The following is a 25,495-nucleotide window of genomic DNA, read 5'->3' as shown; positions in this document are numbered from 1 at the left end:
GCTATGTTTGACATGGAGACAGTCCTGACACACATGCATAGGAAGGGGTGTACATAGAAATCATGGGGCCCCATAACAGAATTTCCAATTGGGTCCCCCCCAAAAAAAAAAGTATAATAATATTCGGCTGGGTCACAGAAGCACACTTCACAACTTACCAAGTAAGGTATAATGGCAACAAAAGTGCTCCACAAACACTGTATGATCCCCCACAGTGAAGTCTTCCACACTACCCTCTACATGCACAGTATGATGACCCTACTGAAGGACTCTTTAACTGCCCTGGAAATGAATGGTGACCCCGACACAGGAAGATCCCCAACTGTGACGCCCACACAGCCCTCCATGCAGTCTAATGGGCCTACATATAGTATAATGTCCCCCACTATCCCTCCAATATTTTAATGGCCCCCACACAGCCCTCCGCACAGTATGATAGATCCCACACAAACACACTGTATATATGCTTGCACACAGTATAATGGCCCTCAAATAACTGTAGATAAAGTATAATGGCTCCTGCATAGCCCTCCAAATAATATAATGGGCCCCACAAAGCCTTCCATATAATATAATGGGCTACAAAGTCCTCCATAGAGTAATGTGCTCCCCCATAGTCCTCCATAAAGTAAAATGGGCCCAACATAGTCCTCCATATAGTTTAATGCACCACATAGTCCTTCATATATTATAATGCACTCCTCATAGTCCTCCGTGTATTATAATGCAGCTCACATATTCTCCCATATAGCAGTATGCAGCCCCCATATAGCAGTATGTACCTCTTATATTCCTCCATATAGTAGTACGCAGCCACAATATACTAGTATGCAGCCACCGTATACAAACATGCACCCACCGTATACAAACATGCACCCACCGTATACAAACATGCAGTCACCGTATACAAACATGCAGCAACCATATACTGTACAAACATGCAGCCACCATATACTAATAAGCAGCCGTCATAAAAATAGTATTCACCCCATGGTTGTCTTGCCACCGTGATTAAATACATACTTCTCCTTGATCCACCGGTGCTCTGGTCTCCTCAGCGTGTGTCCACTGTTCATCCGCTCTGCTCAACTCTGCATACTGGCGCACAATGGTGACATCATCGCACTCCGCTGTGCTAAGCTGTCAGAGTGCAGCAGAGCAGACACTGCAGGAGAATGATTTGAGAGGGAGTGGTCCGCTGTGTTGAGCTGTCAGAGTGCAGCAGAGCAGACACAGCAGGAGAATGATGAGAGAGAGAGGGGTGTGCTCCCCCTCTCATCATTGCTTTCAATTGTATCGGCATCTTCGATGCCGATACAGTTTGGCCGGCGTGCCACTTGCTCTCAAGTCTCGCGCCGGTATCACTCGGCACGGCTGCACACTCTCTTGACATGAGCATGTCGACTGCATGTATTTCCATGCAGCTGAGGCGCTCATGTCCGGAGAGTGTGCGGCTGTGCCAGGTGATACCGATGGGTGACTCGCTCAAGTCATACGCAAGTGGAACCTCGGCCAAAGTGCAATTCTCGGCGGGAAGGGCCGTGAGAGGGAAAAAGCCAGTACAGCGCTGGCTTCGGGCCCCCCTGACTCTCGGACCCATAGCGGTCGTGTGGCCTGCCTCTATGGACGGTACGCCACCGTGCACAGCAGGTAGAATGACTGGTAGGAGGTGACATGTTGTATTCATTGCTGGAAGTCTCCTGGGGCTTCTGCTTTGTGTTAGTTGGTAGCTGGGGATTTACTTAAATTCACAAACAGCTATGTTTCATGTGTGAGAGATGTGTGGGCTCCGCTGCATTATTTCTATAAGATTTCCGCTTCTAATACACAGTGTATATTGTGTCTAGTGTTTCTGGCCAGATCCCAGGCTAATTACTCATCATATTTATCTCCTACCATCTCATTTCCTTGTCCTTTTATGTCCTTTCCCCCTTTTGTTGTGTACCTTTTATACAGTATTGGCTGTATCCCCAGGAATGGCTGTATCCCCAGGAATGGCTGTATCCCCAGGACTAGCTGTATCCTCAGGACTGCTGACAACTTACCATGATGCCTACAGTATAGCCGTACCCTGGAGACATTTGTATTTTTAAAGAAGAGGGTCACATACCCTAAATATGTCATATATGTTCCTGGTGAAATTGGCTTTTCTCCTGAATCTAGCGTTGTTTTTCTTTTCTTATTGTGCATCACCATTCCTGAGATATGACCGCATCTATCTTGTACGTAAATCTAGTATTTTAGCCAAGTGGGTGTGATTTTTAAAAAGACTCTCATAGAGAAGAGTTGAGGACCACACCTACTTGGCTGAAATTAATGGACTTACAAACAAGGACGAGAGGACCATATCTACTTATTGTTTCTTTGGCTCTAGATATCCTAAGACAAGAAGCGTAAGATGACGAATTTTTAAACCGCTTTTGCTTTACTATGTTAGTGTTTGATATTTATTATTCCTTTATGGTCATATTTTTTTCTTTTAGTTTTCATTAAAGGGAATCTGTCAGTAGTATCAACCCTCCTACTTTTAAGTTAAGTAGTCTATATGGGCATGTAGGTCATAGGAAGCTAAATATAGTGATACCTTGATATCTTGGTTCCGAGGTATTATTCCAGAGAAATCCACGTTTTTCTTTATATGTAAATGAGCTAAGATCTATGGGCCAGACACAGATCTCCCTGAGAACTTATTTTAAATAAAAGGCTTCATTATCAGTGTGAGACATGTAATGACTGACAGTCTACTTGTCATTAGTGTGTCTCACTTGGGAGAGATCTGAAATCAGATGGTCACAGCACCTTATTGCTTGCAGATCCACTACTGACACTTGAATGACATCTACTTGCTTGTAGTGCTGTAAGGGATAAGCACCCTTTCCTGTCTGGCTGCTGGCTGTATCTTTAATCTCAGGTGCAGCCTTTTTGCTACCACTCCCCTTCACTATATTGTCATGTGTCTGATCAGCTGGTGCCGGTGATAGAAACTGAATGCTCATTTCTATGTGGTCTACTTTGGAAGGAGCCTGGGTCTCATGTCATTTTCACAGCTGTGGTGTTAGCTGCATAAAAGCTGCTTGGAGTGCTTTTCCTTTTTGTGTCTATTTCCCGTCTGTTTTCCTACTCTTGTGTTTCTTTATTGTAAAGGCGAGACTAGTGCTGTTGCCGGCCTGCTCACTTGCCAGGGTGAGTTTAGGGCAATCAAGAACTAAGGAATGTGATCGGCGACAGGTTGAAAGTATCTGTATAGGGGCGTCAGGGAGTGCATGGTTCAGCCTTAGGTGAGTGCAGGTGGTGACCCCGCTCTCCTCTCCGTAGCGCCAGGGTCTTCTGTTGTATTGAGGCCCCTGTGTGTTACGGCACCTGCTGGAGGATTTCCTGGTACATGGTAAGGCCCCACTTGTCACTGCGTGACATTATCACCAGCCCACTTTTTTTCTGGACCTTGAATGGATTCTATAGAGCCCTTGCAGAATGGGTGCAGAGCCTGTCCCTTGGTCTGGCAGACCTGTGATCTAGAGTTTTGCAACCACAGCAGGCCGCGGGTCTGGTAGCCAGCTTTAATATATCTGAACCCAAGGTGACCGTCCCGGATAGATTTTCGGGAGGGCAGGATAAGTTTTTGTTTTCTGAGAGGCCTGCAAGCTAAACTTTAAGCTCCACCTAGACTCTTCTGAGAGTGAGGAACAACAGGTGGGGATTGTGATATCCCTCCTTCAGGGACAATCCTGGTCTTTCTCTCTTTCGACCGACACTCTGTCACTTCGGTCAGTTGATGAGTCTTTTGCTGTCCTAGGTATCATCTACAATAACCCCTGACCATGTTTCCCTTGCTGAGTATCAGCGTGCAAACTCTAGCAGGGAGACCGGCCAGCAGAGGAATGTTGTTTCGAATTCCGGAGATGGGCTACTGACAGGCTTTTAGGAGACATTTTTGCAAGGGGCTGTCAGGCTCAAGGATGCTTTGGTGCTATTTGAAATGCTTGATATATTGGAGGCTTCCATGGCTCTGGCCATATATACACATTGATAGAAGCCTCAGAGAGAGACCTATGAAGACTACGCTCCCTGGCTTACGTCCTCCTTATAAGTTGTGATTAACCCATTCAGTTAGGGAGGGCTTCCTCTCAGTCTGGGTCCCTTGCTGTTTGCTGCAAGTCAGGTGTGTGTGGGTTTTTTTCTGTCGTAGGGGGCATTTTATCGGAGTCTGTCCATAGCATCCTAAGGAAACAAAGTAATCAGAAAACGTCTGACCTCAGGTTGTGTGGAGGATTTCAACCTGGGCATCTATATTTCCTCCGCATGTGTGTCTAAGTTTAACACTAGAACTACTGAGTTAGTCATTTTGACTACTTCGCACTATGTAGTTCTAGTAGGTGTCAGGAGTCCAGTAGTTCTAGTGTTAATTTACCTGCTGAGGTTGTCTTAGGTAACAAAGCTGAGACCATCTCTGTCCTGTGGTATAGTTCGTCAAGAGCCACTATGGTGGATTCTCGGTTTGCACAGACTCATGGCTTGTCCTGTAACACGCTAGCTAAGACCATCCTCATATTCGGTATTGACTTGGCTCCTCTCAGTCAGGGAAATTTTATGCAAGAGGTACATAATCTAGACCTGTGCATAGGGGCCTTCACAAGGAGCTTCTTTCATGTTATTGCTTGGAAGGTCTTCCTACTCCTATAGTATTGGACCTTCCGTGGTTGGTTATGCACAATCCAGTGGTGGACTGGCAATCAAGAGAGAAATTCTGCAAGGATAACTGCCTGAATACGGTTATCTTCTTCTCTAGTTCCACTAAACCTAGGTGCAGCCTTTTTGCTACCACGCCCTTTCACTATATAAAGTCAAGTGTCTGATCAGTTGATGCTGGTGATAGATATTGAATCCTCATTTCCATGTGGTCCACTTTAGAAGGAGCCTGGCTCTGGAAGAAGCTTTTTGTCTTGTCGTTTTTGCAGCTGTGGAGATAGCTGCATAATAGCTGCTTGGAGTGTTTTGGGTTTTTTGTGTTTGTATTTCCCACTGTCTGTCTTCCTACCCTTGTGTTTCTTTATTGCAGAGATGAGACTAGTGCTCTCGCTAGCCTGCTCACTAGCCAGGGTGAGTATAAGGCAAACAAGAGATTAGGAATGTGATCAGTGATGGGGTGAAAGAACCCTTATAGGGACATCAGGGAGTGCAGGGTTCAGCCTCAGGTGAGTGCAGGTGGTGACCCTGCACTCCCCCCTCCAAAGTGCCAGGTTACTCGGTTGTATTGTGGCTCCTATGTACCCTGAGTGTTGCAACACCTGTTGGGGTTTTTCCTGGTACATGATAAAACCCTGCTTGTCACTGCGTGACACTACTCTCCTGATCTACATGTTTGACGATGGTAATGCCCCCTCTTTCACTTACAATGTCATGTTGAAAATGGTATCTGATCTGCAGGCAGATGCTACAAAGCAGGAGGAGCTGATCTGATTGATAGACATTTTTGGGAAATGTTTCAGACTAACTTGTATTTTATGTTTCTATGCATGCAAATCCAGTAGGCATTGCTTCTAAACATTGACAGTCACCCCTGTATGATTGTGCATGCAGAGATAGCTGTCAATCACTAATAGGACCGCCCACTGGACTCCTATACATGTAAACACCAGGGATTTCATTGAATAAAATACAAGTTATACTGAATCATTTTCACTATTTCTATATATCATTCTGCTCAGCTTCTCCTTCTTTATATTTTGCTGTCCACAGATCATAAGAGATATATAAGAGATTATAAACTCTGTGGCAGGTTCCTTTTCAGATTTTAAGACAAATGTAAAAAACAATTCAAGGTTCTTATATTTTGTAAAGTAATACCTAAGATTCCCACAGCAACCTATTATGGTGGAGTGTCCCTGAAGGCGTAATCAAGGGTTGTTAGATTGTGGCTATGATGCAGAAGATGGATGCTCCTTCCCTATCACCCTCTAGGAAAGCAATATGCTCTTGATCTTTTGGTGCCGAATATTTTAGTGACCCCCTTATGTCATGGTAATGCTGCCTCCATGATAAACAGATGCAGCAGAGCTGAGATTGTCATCAGAACTCATTTTCCTCTAGTCCTGACCAATGTACATAATAGGTTCTCGCCTGTGCTCACTGTGAGGACAGACTGGCCTTGTCCCTACATCAATGTCGGAGCTCTCCTTTGGTTTGGCACTCCTAGTCCTTGGTGATGTTGTGTCTCTTCTTCTTCCTAATCTCTCCCTCCTTCGTTTCTCTACAATTTGTAAGCCTAGAGGATGTGAATGAGGTCGTTACCAGGACAACAGGAAATGTCTGCCATCCCATTCACAGCCATTGAATACTGGGAGACTGTCCCAGGACCTGTCACCTTGTCACACTTCGCTTATACATAGATTTTTCTGGCTTCCACAATATATATTGTGCTGTACATTCATGTATTCAGCAAAAACGGGACAAGAATACATCTGACGTATTACAGTATATCCCCGATGGTTAATACTCAAAATATGGAATAATAGGAGAAATAGGGGAGGTTATATAGAGCAATAGGAGGAGATATAGGGGAGGAAATATGGAGGAATAGGATGAGATATAGGAGAGGTTATATGGAGTAATAGGATGAGATATAGGGAGGTTATATGGAGTAATAGGAGTACATATAGGGAGGTTATATGGAGTAATAGGAGGAGATATAGGGAGGTTATATGGAGTAATAGGAGGAGATATAGGGAGGTTGTATGGAGTAATAGGAGGAGATATAGGGGAGGTTATATGGAGTAATAGGAGGAGATATAGGGAGGTTATATGGAGTAATAGGGGGAGATATAGGGAGGTTATATGGAGTAATAGAAGGAGATATAGGGGGGTTATATAGAGCAATAGGAGGAGATATAGGGGAGGAAATATGGAGTAATAGGAGGAGATATAGGGAGGTTATATGGAGTAATAGGAGGATATATATGGGAGGTTATATGGAGTAATAGGAGGAGATATAGGGGAGGTTATATAGAGCAATAGGAGGAGATATAGGGAGGTTATATGGAGTAATAGGAGGAGATATAGGGAGGTTGTATGGAGTAATAGGGAGAGATATAGGGAGGTTATATGGAGTAATAGGAGGAGATATAGGGAGGTTGTATGGCGTAATAGGAGGAGATATAGGGAGGTTGTATGGCGTAATAGGAGGAGATATACGGGGCTATAGGGAATAATAGGAGGAGATATAGGGGAGGTTATATGGAGTAATAGGAGGAGATATAGGGGAGGTTATATGGAGTAATAGGAGGAGATATAGGGGAGGTTATATGGAGTAATAGGAGGAGATATAGGGAGGATATATGGAGTAATAGGGGGAGATATAGGGAGGTTATATGGAGTAATAGGAGGAGATATAGGGGAGGTTATATGGAGTAATAGGAGGAGATATAGGGAGGTTATATGGAGTAATAGGGGGAGATATAGGGAGGTTATATGGAGTAATAGAGGGGAGATATAGGGGATGTTATATGGAGTAATAGGGGGAGATATAGGGAGGTTATATGGAGTAATAGGAGGAGATATAGGGAGGTTATATGGAGTAATAGGGGGAGATATAGGGAAGTTATATGGAGTAATAGGAGGAGATATAGGGAGGTTGTATGGCGTAATAGGAGGAGCTATAGGGGGCTATAGGGAATAATAGGAGGATATATAGGGGAGGTTATATGGAGTAATAGGAGGAAATATTGGAAGGTTATATGCAGTAATAGGAGGAGATATAGGGAGGTTATATGCAGTAATAGGAAGAGATATAGGGAGGTTATATGGAGTAATAGGAGGAGATATAGGGGAGGTTATATGGAGTAATAGAGGGGAGATATAGGGGATGTTATATGGAGTAATAGGAGGAGGGAGATATAGAAGAGGTTATATGGAGTAATAGGAGGAGATATAGGGAGGTTATATGGAGTAATAGGAGGAGATATAGGGAGGTTATATGGAGTAATAGGAGGAGATATAGGGGAGGTTATATGGAGTAACAGGAGGAGATATAGGGAGGTTATATGGAGTAATAGGAGGAGATATAGGGAGGTTATATGGAGTAATAGGAGGAGATATAGGGAGGTTATATGGAGTAATAGGAGGAGATATAGGGAGGTTATATGGAGTAATAGGAGGAGATATAGGGAGGATATATGGAGTAATAGGAGGAGATATAGGGGAGGTTATATGGAGTAATAGGAGGAGATATAGGGGAGGTTATATGGAGTAATAGGAGGAGATATAGGGGAGGTTATATGGAGTAATAGGAGGAGATATAGGGGAGGTTATATGGAGTAATAGGAGGAGATATAGGGGAGGTTATATGGAGTAATAGGAGGAGATATAGGGAGGTTATATGGAGTAATAGAAGGAGATATAGGGGGGTTATATGGAGTAATAGGAGGAGATATAGGGAGGTTATATGGAGTAATAGGAGGAGATATAGGGAGGTTATATGGAGTAAAAGAAGGAGATATAGGGGGGTTATATGGAGTAATAGGAGGAAATATAGGGAGGTTATATGGAGTAATAGAAGGAGATATAGGGGGGCCATATGGAGTAATAGGAGGAGATATAGGGAGGTTATATGGAGTAATAGGAGGAGATATAGGGGAGGTTATATGGAGTATTAGGAGGGGATATAGGGAGGTTATATGGAGTAATAGGAGGAGATCTAGGGGAGGTTATATGGAGTATTAGGAGGGGATATAGGGAGGTTATATGGAGTAATAGGAGGAGATATAGGGGAGGTTATATGGAGTACTAGGAGGGGATATAGGGATGTTATATGGAATAATAGGAGGAGATATAGGGGAGGTTATATGGAGTACTAGGAGGGGATATAGGGATGTTATATGGAATAATAGGAGGAGATATAGGGGGGTTATATGGAGTAATAGGAGGAGATATAGGGAGGTTATATGGAATAATAGGAGGAGATATAGGGAGGATATATGGAGTAATAGGAGGAGATATAGGGGAGGTTATATGGAGTAATAGGAGGAGATATAGGGATGTTATATGGAGTAATAGGAGGAGATATAGGGAGGTTATATGGAGTAATAGGAGGAGATATAGGGGAGGTTATATGGAGTAATAGAGGGGAGATATAGGGGATGTTATATGGAGTAATAGGAGGAGATATAGGGAGGTTATATGGAGTAATAGGAAGAGATATAGGGAGGTTATATGGAGTAATAGGAGGAGATATAGGGAGGATATATGGAGTAATAGGAGGAGATATAGGGGAGGTTATATGGAGTAACAGGAGGAGATATAGGGAGGTTATATGGAGTAATAGGAGGAGATATAGGGAGGTTATATGGAGTAATAGGAGGAGATATAGGGGAGGTTATATGGAGTAATAGAGGGGAGATATAGGGGATGTTATATGGAGTAATAGGAGGAGATATAGGAGAGGTTATATGGAGTAATAGGAGGAGATATAGGGAGGTTATATGGAGTAATAGGAGGAGATATAGGGAGGTTATATGGAGTAATAGGAGGAGATATAGGGAGGATATATGGAGTAATAGGAGGAGATATAGGGGAGGTTATATGGAGTAATAGGAGGAGATATAGGGGAGGTTATATGGAGTAATAGGAGGAGATATAGGGGAGGTTATATGGAGTAATAGGAGGAGATATAGGGGAGGTTATATGGAGTAATAGGAGGAGATATAGGGGAGGTTATATGGAGTAATAGGAGGAGATATAGGGGGGTTATATGGAGTAATAGAAGGAGATATAGGGGGGTTATATGGAGTAATAGGAGGAGATATAGGGAGATTATATGGAGTAATAGGAGGAGATATAGGGGAGGTTATATGGAGTAATAGGAGGAGATATAGGGAGGTTATATGGAGTAATAGGAGGAGATATAGGGAGGTTATATGGAGTAATAGAAGGAGATATAGGGGGGTTATATGGAGTAATAGGAGGAAATATAGGGAGGTTATATGGAGTAATAGAAGGAGATATAGGGGGGCTATATGAAGTAATAGGAGGAGATATAGGGGGGCTATATGAAGTAATAGGAGGAGATATAGGGAGGTTATATGGAGTAATAGGAGGAGATATAGGGGAGGTTATATGGAGTATTAGGAGGGGATATAGGGAGGTTATATGGAGTAATAGGAGGAGATATAGGGGAGGTTATATGGAGTACTAGGAGGGGATATAGGGGAGGTTATATGGAGTAATAGGAGGAGATATAGGGAGGTTATATGGAGTAATAGGAGGAGATATAGGGGAGGTTATATGGAGTATTAGGAGGGGATATAGGGAGGTTATATGGAGTATTAGGAGGGGATATAGGGAGGTTATATGGAGTAATAGGAGGAGATATAGGGGAGGTTATATGGAGTACTAGGAGGGGATATAGGGATGTTATATGGAATAATAGGAGGAGATATAGGGGGGTTATATGGAGTAATAGGAGGAGATATAGGGGAGGTTATATGGAGTACTAGGAGGGGATATAGGGAGGTTATATGGAGTAATAAGGGAGGCTACAGTATATCACAAAAGTGAGTACACCCTACACATTTTTGTAAATACCTTATAGCTTTTCATAGGACCACACTGTGACGATCAAACACTACCATATTCGGGTTCTCGATACTCATAACGAACAGTTAGATGCTTGGATGGGAACTCTTCTGGAAAAATGCTTGATTTCCCATTGACTTTTGTTATACTCAGATTCGCGAGTTGTGCCCATCCAAACATCTGACTGCTTGTTACCAGTACCCAGCATGATAGTGCTCACTCATCACTAGATATGACACATTGATACAATGTAAAGTAGTCAGTGTATAGATTGTATAACAGTGTAAATTTGTTGTGCTCTCTAAATAACTCAACACACGGCCATTAATGTCAAAATCGCTGTCAACAAGAGTGAGTATTACCCCTAAGTGAAAATGCCCAAATTGTGCCCAATTAGCCATTTTCCCTCCCTGGTGTCATGTGACTTAGTGTTAAAAGGTCTCAGGTGTGAATAGGGAGCAGAGTGTTAAATTTGTTGTTATCGCTAACACATTCTCTCATACTGGTCACTGGAAGTTCAACATGGCACCTCAAGGCAAAGAATTCTCTGATGATCTGAAAAAAATAATTGCTGCTCTATATAAAGATGGCCTAGACTATAAGAAGATTGCTAACATCCTGAAACTGAGCTGCAGATTGATGGCCCAGACCATACAGCGGTTGAACAAGACATCCTTTCAGAACAGGCCTCTCCATGGTAGACCAAAGAAGTTGAGGGTACGTGCTCAGCGTCCTATGCAGAGATTGTCTTTTCAAAATAGGGGTTAAAAGGGTGGAGGGCAGACTGTGAGTGCTCAGACGATTCACCGCCGCACAATGCATCAAATTGGTCTGCATAGCAATTGTCCCAGAAGGAAGCCTCTTCTAAACATGGTGCACAATAGAGGCCGCAAACAGTTTTCTGAAGACAAGCAGACTAAGGACATGGTTTACTGGACACATGTTATGTGGTCTGCTGAGACCAAGATAAACTTATTTGGTTCGGATGGTGTCAAGCATGCGTGGCGCCAACCATGTGAGGAGTAGAAAGACAAGTGTGTCTTGCCTACAGTCTAGCATGGTGGTGGGAATGTCATGTTTTTGGGCTGCATAAGTGCTGCCGGTTGTGGGGTGCTACAGATCATTGGAGGAACTATGAATGCCAAGATGTACTGTGACATATTGAAGCAGAGCATGATCCCCTTCCTTCAAAAACTGGGCCAAAGGGCAGTATTCCAACATGATAAAGACCTCACTGCCATGCTAAGGAAACTGAGGGTAAAGGTGCTGGACTGGCCAAGCATGTCTCCAGACCTAAACGCTATTCAGCATCTTTGGTGCATCCTCAAACGGAAGGTGGAGGAGCTCAAGGTCTCTACCATCCACCAGCTCCGTGATGTCATCATGAAGGAGTGGACGAGGACTCCAGTGGCTCCTGTGAACTCCATGCCCAAGAGAGTTAGCAATGCTTGAACATAGTGGTGGCCACACAAAAAATTGACACTTTGGGCACAATTTGGCCATTTTCACTTTGGACTCTACTCGCTGTTGTTGCCAGCGCTTTTGCGGCTGTGTGTTCAGTTATTTAGAGGGAATACCAAAATTAAACTTATACAAGCTGTACACAGATTACATTAAATTGTATCAAAGTGTCATATCTTCAGGGTGAAAATGATGATATATGAATACAGATGCCACTGAGGTGTCTGAGGCCCCCATTGAGAATTGACTCCAGGGGCCCACCCTACAGCTATATGCAAATACCTGTTAGCCGTTATCCCAGTTAGGCTACATGCACATGCTGCGTTTTTTTACGCGTTTTTGTTGCGTTTTTTTGGTGCAGTTTTGTTGGCAAAACTTTCTGACATCTGACTTCCCAGCAAAGTCTATGAGAAGTCAGATTTTTTATGCGCTCATTGTAGTTTATTTGTCAGCGTTTTTTTGTCAAAATTTTGTGACAAAAAAGAAGCATGTTCAATCTTTCTTGCGTTTTTCTCAACATTTGTCACCCATTGAAATCAATGAGGGCAACAAAAAAACAAGGAAAAATGCATGCTATCAAATTGGTGCGTTTAGCATGTATTTTCCATGCATTTTACCTGCGGTTCTGTCAACAAAAACGCAGCTCACCAACTTAGTTCCAGAATAGCAAAATCAATGCTGGAGTGATTTTGGCATGCCGGTGTCGGTGCCTGTCGGTGCCCATGTCAGTGGCTCTGTCTCTCTTGTGCTCTCTCTCTTTCTCCCCAAGCAGTACATACTCACCGATCACCGGCTGTCACTCTGCTACCGTGCCTCTCATCTTCTTCCGGACCTGCTCATTAGCCGCATACATATTGACTCCTCCCCCTGTCTGTGATTGGTTGCAGTCAGATGAGCCCCCATGCTGAGTGACAGCTGTCTGACTGCAACCAATCACAGCCGCCGGTGGGCGTGTCTACATCGTACAGCACTGAAGAGAGTCGCTCTATCAGTGGTACCGTCGCTCCACAGCTGTCACAGCAAACCACCCGAGTGACTGAAGTGAGCAGCGCGATCAGTGGTGCCATCACTCAGGTGTTTGCTGTCACAGCTCGAGTCCTCCACCTGTGAGCGCAAATCAGGCCACGACTGCAGTGAACCGTAGCTGGAGGACTGGAGTGACGGCGCTGCTCACCTTAGTAGCGGCCTGAACCGCAGTGAACCTGTGACATCATTGCTGCAACACCCGCCGTACTACGGGACCCGGAGCTGTGACGTCAGGGGTTCACCCTAGTTCATTCTGATTGCTGCGGCTCTATCCACACTCATAGCTGGCAGCCATGCTGTATGACCGCTAGCAGTGACAGGACAGGGATGTAGCAGAGCTGGAATGTCGTGGGACCTCGTGTGGATTACTTTGGACCTGGAGGGGTGTTTTGGGGATTAGTAAAGGATTTTTTGGCTGTTTGTGGTTATTTACTTTCACTTACAGATTATTGATGTGGGGTGTCTCATAGACGCCTGCCATCACTAAGCTAGGGCTAGGGCTTAGTGTCAGCTATGGGCTGCCATTAACCCCTTATTACCCCGATTGCCACCGCACCAGGGCACCGGGAAGAGCCGGGTCCAGCGCCAGGATTGGCACATCTTATGGATGCGCCACTTCTGGGGCACCTTGTTAGGCTGAAAAAGGCCAAATAACGATGGCCCTTCCCAATTTAATAATATCAGCCCCCAGTTGTCTGCTGCACCTTGGCTGGTATTAGAAAAATGGGAGGATCCCACGTCACTTTTTTTTAATAAATCAAATAATTAAAAAAAAAAAAAGCATGGGATCCCCTATATTTTTCATAACCAGCCAAGGTACAGCAGACAACTGAGGGTTGCAACCTGCAGCTGCTGCTGTTCCTTTGCTTGATATGAAAAAGGGGGGACCTCACGTTATTTTTTTTACCCCTAAAAAATTTAAAAAAGCAGTTAATCAAGCTGGCTATCCCTCTATGAAGCTATCCCTCTATCAAGCTATTCTGTTATTTCTTTCTATGTATTGTTTCTGTTCTTTCTTATTATCTAATCTATATGTTACTTATTATCTATCAATCCATCTAGCTATTCTTTCGATTTTTTTTCTATCATCTATTCTAGCTATCCATTATCCTTTTCTATTATATTTTGTTTCTCCTTTAAAAAAACGCATCAAAAAAGTACCAAAAACGCACCTACATTACAAGCAGGGGTTTTTTTTTTTTTACATTTCCAGGCTCTCTCTGACAAGGTGCAGTTTTGATTGCAGTTTTGGTTGCAGTTTGTGTGCAGAAAAAACTGCAGCGTGCGCATGTAGCCTTAGGCTATGTGCCCAAGCTGCGGAAAATGCGCGGAATTTGCCGCGGATTTTTCACGTAAATTCCGCAGATTTTTCAACAATCTGCAGCACAGCTACTGCCATTTCTATGGCATTTGGGAACTGCTGTGCCCACGCTGCGTTTTTTCCGCAGCGGAAATAATGCAGATTTCCCTGCGGAAAAATCAGCAGCATGGGAATTATTCCTGCGGACTCTCCGCAGGGTCCCATATACTTACCTGCCTTGATAGAAAACAACGATGTCACTTTCTCCGTCCGGTGCACAGGAGCGCGGTCGATCCAGGTACAGGAAGGAAGAGGTGGGCGGGACCTGCACGAGCTCCGGTCATGTGACAGCCGGAGCTAGTGCAGGCCCGCCCACCTTCTCCAGCACAATGCACCAGACGCTAACAGAGTGCCCGGCCGCCGGAAACCGAGGTGCTGCATGATGGAGGTAAGTAATATGAACGCCCCGATCGCTGCAGCACTTGTTCTGCATTGAGGATGCAGTGCCGAAGCCATGGTACTGTATCCTCAATGCAGAATGCCCGCACCATATCCGCAGGACATTCTGAAATACATCCGCAGCATGGAAACAGACAGAAGTTTTGCTGCAATTTTCTGTGAGCACCTGCGGAATGTCCTGCGGATATAACCGCAGGACACTGTCCCCGTGGGCACATAGCCTTATTGTGGAGAGTCGACTGCACACACCATAAGGCTAAGTTCACACAGGGCATCTTTTTCTGCGTTTTTGAGGTCACAAAGATGCACCAAAATGCATGCATGTCCTTCTCCCAGCAAAGTCTATGAGATTTCTATTTTGCTGTCCACACTGAGCATCTTTTGTTGGCTGCATCCTGGCTGTGTTTTTCAAGATGCAGCATGTCAATTCTTTTTGTGTGTTTACTGCGGTTTTGAGCCCTCCAGTCAATAGATTTTGCCTTAAAAAAAAGGCATTGGTCAAAACGCGGTCAAAACGCGTTAAACGCTTTGCATTTTTGATGCATTTTTGCCGCAGTGCGTTTTTGGTGCATTTTAAGATGCACTCAAGATGCACTGACAAAAAAAAAATGCCATATGTGAACATAGCCTAATAACTGCGATGTACAATTACAGTACTTTGCATTAAAGGGGTTCTTTGGGGTTAAATCAAGTTATCACCAATCCATGGGATCCACAGGATCAGTATCAGTGATAACTTATTAATTGGTGGAATCTGACCATTGGAAACCACACAGATCGAAAGAATGTGGAATGTTTATCATGGACCGTGCACTTTTAATCCCATTTTAAAATGCAGCTGCAGGTCAGATGTGTGACCGAAGCTCCATTCAGCCTCTTTGTGGCTGCCAGAAGAAGCCAAGACCAGCTCTCGCAGCCACTGAGGGACTGAATGGATCAGTGGTTGAGTCAAAAACGAGCTCCATTCTAATGGGGATAAAATTCCCCATGCTGCTGAGCAGTCGGACCCCCGCCGATCAAGAAGCTGTCACTTATGCTGACAATAGGCGATTACTTGTTTTCGGTGGAGAACCCCTGTAAGTGCATCTTTGTCTCTGTGTAATAGCCCAAGGAAAGGGAGGGGTTAAACTTCCAAGTATTTAATTACAAATGTAAATAAATAATCTCCTAATTATTATCAGAGGGAATAAATGATCTCCATACACAAAACAATCCACTATACCAAGACCAATAATACCACATACAGGGGACAAATACTACACCATAGCCAGACCACATATTACCACCACATAGTGACCAAAAATACCACATAAAGGGGACAAATACCACCAAACCCTGACTAAAACAAATATTACCACCACATGTTGACTGAATATCACATACAAGGAACAAATTCCACCACACCATGACTAGACTACATCATATCATCCCATAGTGACCAAATAATACTACAATAAAGATCATGAATAGAAGTCACAATATTTATTACACTAATATTACCACCATTATACACAGCAGCTCTGTATACAGTGTAGAGTGTACAAGTATACAGAGATTACCCGTGACATGATACACAGGAGCTCTAGATATAGTGCATATAATAAATGTACATGTAATACAGTGACTTACCAGTGACTTCTCTAGTTGACGTCATTCGTGTTCCTTTTCCTCTTCATCTGGTGCAGACTGCTATCACTTCTAGCCAGGACTCATCTCTGCAGGAAATAACACACAGACATCTATAGCTGATCACTTCTAGGGCGCAGTCACCACTTTTCCCCAACTTCACACTACAGTCTGCCAGATAAAGTGCCTCCCTGCACAGTAAGGCTGTGTTCTTAAGTTGCGGTTTTTTATGCAAATATAAGCTGCTTTTTACAGTACCAGAAAAAGCTATGAGATTTCAGAAATAATGAATTGGAAAACTGTTCTGTATTTGCAAACTGCAGCATGTCTTTTCTTTCAGCGTTCTTTTACCATAGAAAGCAAAGAGTGTGAGAAAACCCTGCATATAATGCAACCATGTATTCTTGCTGCATTTTTGGGGAATTAAATTAACGTTACTAAACACCAGCTGTAGTACCCGGCAATGCCCAGGATAGCCTCTCTGTCTCTCTCTCTCTCTATCTCCCTCACTCTTCTGCGATTGGCAGCTTATATCGGACAGCATGCACCCATACGAGTCTATAGGGGCATGCAAAACATTGGAGTACACTGATGTCTTCCGAGTGCAGTATAATATACACCTAGACAGGCAATGGAGAAGATAGAGAAATTAAGTTCTCCATTTTCTTTGCACCTGGGATCCGATTCTCACATGCGAGAGAATCAGATCATAGTTAATGATACTCGGCTTATATATATATTTTTTTTTGACACACTACTGTTAAATGTTGGCCTAATCCCAGTCAGAGCCATTGTGAGACTATGAATGGCTCTCCTTGGGGTGCCTACACACATCATACAGTGAGGAAAGACTGTGCGTTGTGGTTGTTTCACGGACAAAACATCTGAGCACTTGCGATACTCAGCTGAGCTCCGTGAGAACCTGAGCACCCCGATGCTTGATCGACTACCGAGCATTCTTGCCCATCACTAGTTGGGACCTCTGGAGGGGATGTATGATGACTAACGAACCAAGGAGAAAACACTTAGTTTGACTGTTATTACAGCGTCTTCTTCCCTTTCTTGCTGACATTTAAATACAGAGTTTAAATGTATTGTTCTGCTTTATTCTGAATTTGCCAGATGACAAAAATCATCATTGTGAACCTGTCACTGATGTGATTGTAACTATTGTCTACAGCTTGTGAATTTGATAGACATTCATTGTGCTCATCTTTGTATGTGCCGTTCATAATACTCGTCATTACTTAGCAAAACTAATCTTTCCAAAGAGCCCCCCATACAAATTAGACTAAAGTGGGCCCAACCTGCCGATATTGGGTAACAGTCTTGTGTGTAGGGGGCCTGACGACTCTTCCATGACAGATGATGTCGGAGGAGATAATGATCAGTCAGTTGGCCTTTTCATACGGCCGCTGCCAGAGGAGGGTGGCAGCAGCTTTTTCTGCTCTCTCCTTTAAGGCCCTGTGGGCACGCTGCGTATTTCCAGCAGATTTTGCCGCGGAATTGCCGTGGATTTGCTGCAGAAAATGTGACTAACATTGCTGCAGTCATTCACCAGCAAATCCTATGGGTTTTAAAAAATGCTGTGCGCACACTACATTTTGTTATACCCGCAGATTTACCCGTGGATTTTCCGCTGAGGAATTAATGAGCATGTCACTTCTTTTTCTCAGGTACCTGCGGTTTTTGCCATAGATAATGGTAAAAATTCACAGGGACCAACCTGCGGAAAATCCGCTGTAAATCTGCGGTAAAACAGCATACGGATTTCGCTGCGGTTTTGTGGATTCTTTAAGAGGGTCCGGATTTTCCTTAAGAAAAGGCACTTTCTAGTGCGCACATAGCCTAAACTCCCAGACTTTTGTCCAAACACATGTGATTGGGTGTTTTGAGAAAGATGCTTGTTTGGCTGTCAGCTATCTACTGGGCCTTTAGTCACTAAGAAAAGCAAGAAAACTCCCTTGTCATGTTCTTCAAGCATATTGGTGAGGATAGCATCACACTGGATGTTTTCCTTCAAATCTTCCAGGGTGCAAGGTTAGACTTTTCCTTTGCACATAGGAATAAGTCTGGTGGTGTCAGGTCCAGCAATCTTGGTGGCCAAAACCACTTTGAAATTACCGTATTGCCAAAATAAGGGCTCCAATTCTTCCATGCTCCTTGCCGATTTGTGACACGTTGTTCCACCTTGCTTGAAGTAACCTCCTGTTACCTTATTGCTCAGAAATGGGGACATGTTGACTTGTTTGAAGCTCAATATACAGAGAAGCACGTTGTTTCCTTTTGATTGCTTCGTCGTAGCGATTGTTATCACAGAATATTCAGATACTTTTCCAAGTGAATCTTCCTATATAATACTTTTTTTTTAACAAACTTGTGCTATACAAATGAATGTGTACAGAGCAGACAAAATTCAGATACAGTGTAAAGTACGATACATACTCTGTACGGAAGGAAGACTGTATTGGTGCATCAGCCTGAGGATGAACAATATAGACGAGGTTATATAACTTTACGTCTGATAAATAGCGGACAACATAGAAAAGTTAATTCTAGGAACGTTGGGGTGACACAAAAATTCTACATGTGACAAGTTAAGGAATAGGATCACGGGCAGAGAAAAGCTTACAAAAAGGTAATTTCTCTGTCCCTATCCCTCCATCAGTTGCTTCCTTGTACACAAACGGTTGAAGATGGAAGAACTTGAGACCAAAGTAAATGAGCTGACTTGTAGACTATGCTGACATCAAATAAAATTGACCTTATGACTTTCTAATTCCTTTTGTACTCATTCGCAGTGATAGTTAACCTAGTACTTTATGGATTTCACCACCTTAGGGCTACCTAAGATCATTCTTCATTCTAGTCCAATACAGAAACAGTGACAAAAATCCATTTCATTAAGATGTTGATGGCCACACCAGTAACAGGTGCAGATTGATTAAAAAATGGAGAATCTGAGGTCTGAAATTGATATATTTTAATACACAGTACCATGCACTTGCCCAGTTGCACCATGGACATGCCAGTCACTAGACGGCTGCTGTGGCCACCACTGCTCCGTAGATATTAAAATATTTAACTATCATCTGATACCAAATTCTGCCTTATCCTATCCATCCCTGTCTCCTAAACATCTTGTAATATTTGTCATTATCTTTCCCTTTATGCACCTAACTGAACCTATATCTGTATCCTTGGCAGAAGTCAACATAAAAGTCCAAGTGTACGAGAATGGAGACCTGTCGCCTCTGGCATCGGCTGTGGTGGAGATATTCGGGAATCAGAGTGGGCTGGCATCTGGAGTAACTGACCAGGATGGCATGGCAGTGCTGGGCATCAGCTACAGACTGGGGACCTGGGTTCTTGTTACTGCTAGCAAGAGAGGCTACGTGACCAACTCTGTGCCCTGGCGTGTGGATAGACTTCCACGTAAGGATTGTGAGACATACCATATATATGTATATATCTGACTGTAATGTTGGAATCTGTGCCATGTGCTCCGGTAGAAATACAATGGGTAATATATCACTTGGACATATATTGCTGATTCAACAAACTCTTTGCAGATTACTTTAGGCTGGTGGTAGCCTTACATGACTCCAGCTGGAATTCAGCATGGCAAGTGTTGGGATCATTCTGTAAACACAATTATTTTTAATTTTTTCATTATATTAGACTGCATCATTAAATAGGATATAAGAGTGATCCTAGTAGAATTTACGATTTTGAGTGAGAGTTTATGGCGATAATTTGAGTACTTTAAATCTATGTTCCATAAGTCAAAGGAACCACAGAGACACTGAGAATGAGCCTTATTGTCCCCTGATAGCACCAGAAAATGAACTACTCCGTTATTAAAAATATGGCTGAAGTTCTAGACTAATTGGAGTAGTTTCCAGGGAGTAAAAATTATTTTCATAAAGCTCTGACTGATTAAAAAAATATTACTTACCCTCACTGATCCCTTAAAGCTGCTGGTTCGATTTTCCTGATCCCCTAGTTGTAGGTCCAGTCGTGACACCCCAGAAATGCCCGCTCAGCCATTCACTGGCTAAGGCAGGTCACCATTGACGATAGTTATTGAGTTGGCATGTCTGTCCATTTTTGTTGTGAGTGTGTCCGGGTATTGCCGGTGAGACCAGGCAGTCATGTCACCGGAAGAATGGGATTTGTATACTTCTAGTCACATTCTGACTAGACGTTCTTGACGTCTCTCAATATGTGAATTTAGAGAGATTGGGTATGTCTAGTCGGCACGTGACTGCATGTATGCAAATTACATAACCGTGGTCATGTGACCGCCCACTCTCACTGGCAATACAGGAGAGTCCTAACAGCGTGTGGACCACATGCTGTAAGGAGTCAGGAGTCTGCAGTCATATAGAGTAAAAGCAGCATTTTATCAGAGGACCAGACAACCCCTTTAAGATAACATTGAACATATTGGGTGCAGTATTTATTGCAGTGTGAGCTTTCCGTAGTAAAATCTGTAGGTATCTACTAAGGCTGCTTTCATACCAGTTTTTTTGCATCAGGCACAATATGGCTCAAAAACCTATGCAACGGATGCGGCGAGAAAAAACTGATCCGTTGCATAAGTTTTCCATGCGGCCCATCCGTTTTTTGACGGATGCGGCTTGATACTGAGCATGCGCAGTTCATAAAACCGCATCCGGCAGCCGGATGCGTTTTTTGCCACAGGACGCCGCATCTGGCGTCCTTTAGCTTGCATTGTAAATCACGCCGGATCCGGCGCTATGCGGTTTTTTCGCCGCACAAAAAAACGTGCCAGGCAACGTTCCATCCGGCCGCCACATAGGCTAAATATGCCGCATTCGGCAAAAAACGGACGCCACGCAAGGCCATGCGGCACAAAACAGCACTAATGCAAGTCTATGCAGAAAAACGCAACCGGCGGCAAAAAAAACGGTTGCGTTTTTTCTGCAAAGCGCCGTATTGTGCCGCTCAGCAAAAAACAGATGTGTGAAAGTAGCCTGACAGGTCTTAAACCATCAGATATATATATATAATATATAATATATATATATATAATATATAATATATATATATATATATATATATATATAATGTATATATGTTACCGGCAATGTGTTAAAACAGGCATTCTGTAGCAGTCATGGCGAACCTTTCGCAGGCCGAGTGCCCAAACTGTAGCCCTAAACCCACTTTTTTTTCCGAAGTGCCAACCAATCCTATCATGTAAATAATTGATTTTAATCTTACCTTTTGAAGTCTTCTCTTCTCAGCAGGGGGCATCACGCTCATGTGTGCTAATCACACATTGAAGCTGAGCCCCTCCACTGCCCTTTCCAGACACAGCAGTTGGATTGATCCCTCTGGAAAAAATTGCAGGATATTAAACAGAGATTTTAGCCTGGAATGCAATCAGGTGTCACCCTGTAATCCACATCTACATTTCAAAGTCTGAACATCTTGAAATCCCATAAAGACATATGAGTTGCTACCTTCCCCTTTCATTGTGTAGTTATGTCCCCCTTCCTGGGCCACTTCCTGGTAAACATGTCCCCCATCCTGATATATATTTCCTACATTCTGGTATATTTGTCCCCATCATGGCCCCATCCCGGTAAATATACCCCATCCCAGCATATTCCCCGTCCTTGTAAATATTCCTCAACCTGGTAAATGATTCCCCCATCCCGGCATGTATCTCATCCTGGTAAATATACCCCATCCAGGTAAATGTTCCTCCATCCTGGTAAATTTATCCCCATCCAGGTAAATGTACCCCCATCCTGGTAAATGTCCCACTTCCTGGCATCTTCCCCTTCCTGGTAAATGTTCCCCATCCCGACATGTTCCCCCATTCTGGTAAATGTACCCCATCCCGACATGTTCCGCCATCTCGACATGTTCCCCCATCCCGGTAAATGTTCCCCGTCCTGGCATGTTTTCCCGATCCTGTCATGCATGTTTCCCCATCCTGGCATGCATGTTTCCTCCATCCTGGCATGTATGTTTCCCCCATCCTGGCATGCATGTTTTCCTCATACCTTGCTTGCATGTTTCACCATCCTGGCATGCATGTTTCCTCCATCCTGGCATGTATGTTTCCTCCATCCTGGCATGCATGTTTCCCCCATTCTGGCATGTATGCTTTCCCCATCTTGGCATGGATGTTTCCCCATCCTGGCATGCATGTTTCCCCCATCCTGGCATGCATGTTTCCCCCATCCTGGCATGCATGTTTCCCCCATCCTGGCATGCATGTTTCCCCCATCCTGGCATGCATGTTTTCCCCATACCTGGCATGCATGTTTCCTCCATTCTGGCATGCATGTTTTCCCCATACCTGGCATGCATGTTTCCCCCATTCTGGCATGCATGTTTCCCCCATTCTGGCATGCATGTTTCCCCCATCTTGGCATGCATGTTTCCCCCATCCTGCCATGCATGTTTTCCCCATCCTGGCATGTATGTTTCCTCCATCCTGGCATGTATATTTTTCCCATCCTGGTATGTATATTTTCCCCATCCTGGCATGTATATTTCTCCCATGCTGGCTTGTATGTTTCCTCGACCCTGGCATGCATGTTTCCCCCATGCTGGTACTGCCTCCATCCCTACCTTGGCACAGCAGCATATAAGTTAAAAAAACACACAACAACTCACCTTCCAGCACCCGCTCCTCTGCTGCGCACTGCTGGGTCCTCAGTTCCCGCGTGGCCACAAGACGTCATTATGCCGGCGTAGCTTACTGACGCTCCTCCGTCTCCTAGGTAACAGACCTGCGGCCTAGGAGAGGAGGAGTGGCAGAGCGAGGAGAAATGTCCCTACGCTCCAACACAACTTTGAACTGCCGGCGCAACCGCACCAGCAGTACAAAGCGTCAGGATGAGGCGCATGTGCCTGCAGAAAGGGCTCCGCATGCCCCGTCTGGCACGCGTGCCATAGGTTCGCCATCACTGTTCTATAGAATACCTAGGCAATGTATACAATGTCGGAAATGGGTCGTCAAAGTATGACATACATCAGATGTTCATACATTTCCTAGTCATTCTATTGAATACCTAAATGACAAACAGGCGGCGTCTAGAATACTACATGGGTGGTCCGTCCAAAAGTAGGTGGACAGAGCAGGCAGCAGCAGATCTGTGAAACTGGCTCAGTTGCCCTTAAGTCCGCTTTACACACTACGATTTATCTAACGATATGTCGTCGGGGTCACATCGTTATTGATGCACATCCGGCATCGTTTGACATATCGTATTGACATTATGTAGCATGTAACACAAATGAGCGACTGTGAACAAACAAAAATACTCACCTTATCGTTGCTCGTTGACACGTCGCTCATTTTCAAAAAATCGAACGTCCTTCTGTGCTCCGGTTGTTCATCGTTCCCGAGGCAGCACACGTCGCTCCGTGTGACACCCCGGGAACGATGAACTGCAGCTTACCTGTGGCCGCCGGCAATGCGGAAGGAAGGAGGTGGGCGCCATGTTACATCCCGCTCCTTTCCGCCCCTCCGCTTCTATTGGATGCCTGCCGTATGACGTTGGTGTGACGCCGCACAAACCGCCCCCTTAGAAAGGAGGCGGTTCGCCGGCCAGAGCGACGTCGCAGGGCAGGTAAGTCCGTGTGACGGAGACTAACGAGGTTGTGCACCACGGGCAGCGATTTGCCCATGTCGCACTACCGACGGGGCGGGTCCGATCCCTTGCGATCTCGGTAGCGAGATTGCAGCATGTAAAGCCCGCTTTAGCATTAGCAACCAATCAGATTCCACCTTTCATTTTCCAAAGAGTCTGTGAGGAATGAAAAGTGGACTCTGTGCAAGATTGAGTGTTTGTCAAAAGGGCTTGCTCAAGGTTCAAGATGTTCCTGACCACAAAATACCTCTTCGATCTGCTGCTACTGCTCAGTCCATAGGAAGTGGCCAAGGATTTTTGAAATGTATGTGCAAGACTAAGTGCCAAACTAACAAATGCCTTTGCGTCAAAAATTAAAATGAAGTGCAATTCAAAATGCCATTCTAGCCTCCCGTGCTGCAACTAATAGTCAGGAATGACACTTCTGATTCCTTTTTTTTTTGTTTCCCAGCAAAAAGATATCTAGACATTTTATGTAATGGCTAACTTTTCCAATCTGGGCACCTAGACATTTTATGTAATGGCTAACTTTTCCAATCTGGGCACCTAGACATTTTATGTAATGGTTAACTTTTCCAATCTGGGCATTATTTCACACTGTGCCTGAGCAGTTCTTGTCATTCTTTATAATACCTAGACATTTTATGTAATGCCTAGGAAAAGTATAGAACAACGCAGATATATCGTACCTTGCCTGAAAACGACAGGGATTGTATACATTGCCTAGGTATTCTATACATTGCCTGTAACATATATATCTATATATATATAATTGCCTTATTCTGTCTGTCTGTCTTGCTCCAAAATGACGTCATTACAGTGACAACCGTCGCCACACCGCACACGCTAAAAAGCCTGCGACCAACGGCTCAGCTAACTGAACAGCCCGAACTACGGGCCGACAGGACGACGCTCGACACTTTTCCCCGCACCCACACGGAGCCCCGACTCCCCGGTGAGTGCTGCCCCCGGGAGCCCACACTGGCAACCCAGCCGACACATACCCACCGCTCGCCTCCACCCCCCACACACATTACCCCACTCGGCTCTACCCCCCGCACTTCGCATGTATACACTGAACACACACACACACACACACACACACACACACACACACACACACACACACACACACACACACACACACACACACACACACACACACACACACACACACATAGTCACCTCTCCCCAGCCATGCAGTCCCCAGCACTGAAGTCCTCAGCGCCATGGCCCCGCTCGGCTCCACCCCCCCCCGCACTCTCCCCCCGCACACATTACCCCGCTCGGCTCCGCCCCCCCGCACTCAACCCTACATATGTCTACACTGAACACACACACACACACACCTGGATAGTCACCTGTCCCCAGCCATGCAGTCCCCGACACTGATGTCCTCAGCACTATGGCCCCGCTC

The 25,495-nt window shown here is 44.4% G+C and overlaps 1 protein-coding gene across 3 annotated transcripts in view; it reads left to right on the top strand.

The window, feature by feature from the left end:
- Positions 1–25,495, top strand: part of FAM171A2 (family with sequence similarity 171 member A2) — a 47,702-nt gene that overhangs the window by 2,105 nt on the left and 20,102 nt on the right. For 2 of the 3 annotated variants that reach the window (XM_075350245.1, XM_075350243.1), the window contains exon 2: positions 19,646–19,882. In XM_075350245.1, the coding sequence (XP_075206360.1) occupies positions 19,646–19,882 (237 nt within the window). The remainder of the gene's footprint in view (positions 1–19,645; positions 19,883–25,495) is intronic. The other variant, XM_075350244.1, reaches the window with a different exon arrangement.

The sequence above is a fragment of the Anomaloglossus baeobatrachus genome, chromosome 5 (genome assembly GCF_048569485.1).
Source record: "Anomaloglossus baeobatrachus isolate aAnoBae1 chromosome 5, aAnoBae1.hap1, whole genome shotgun sequence".
In the NCBI taxonomy this organism is placed as follows: domain Eukaryota; kingdom Metazoa; phylum Chordata; class Amphibia; order Anura; family Aromobatidae; genus Anomaloglossus; species Anomaloglossus baeobatrachus.
Note: the sequence above shows the minus strand (reverse complement) of the source record. Positions and strands in the feature narration are given on the sequence as shown.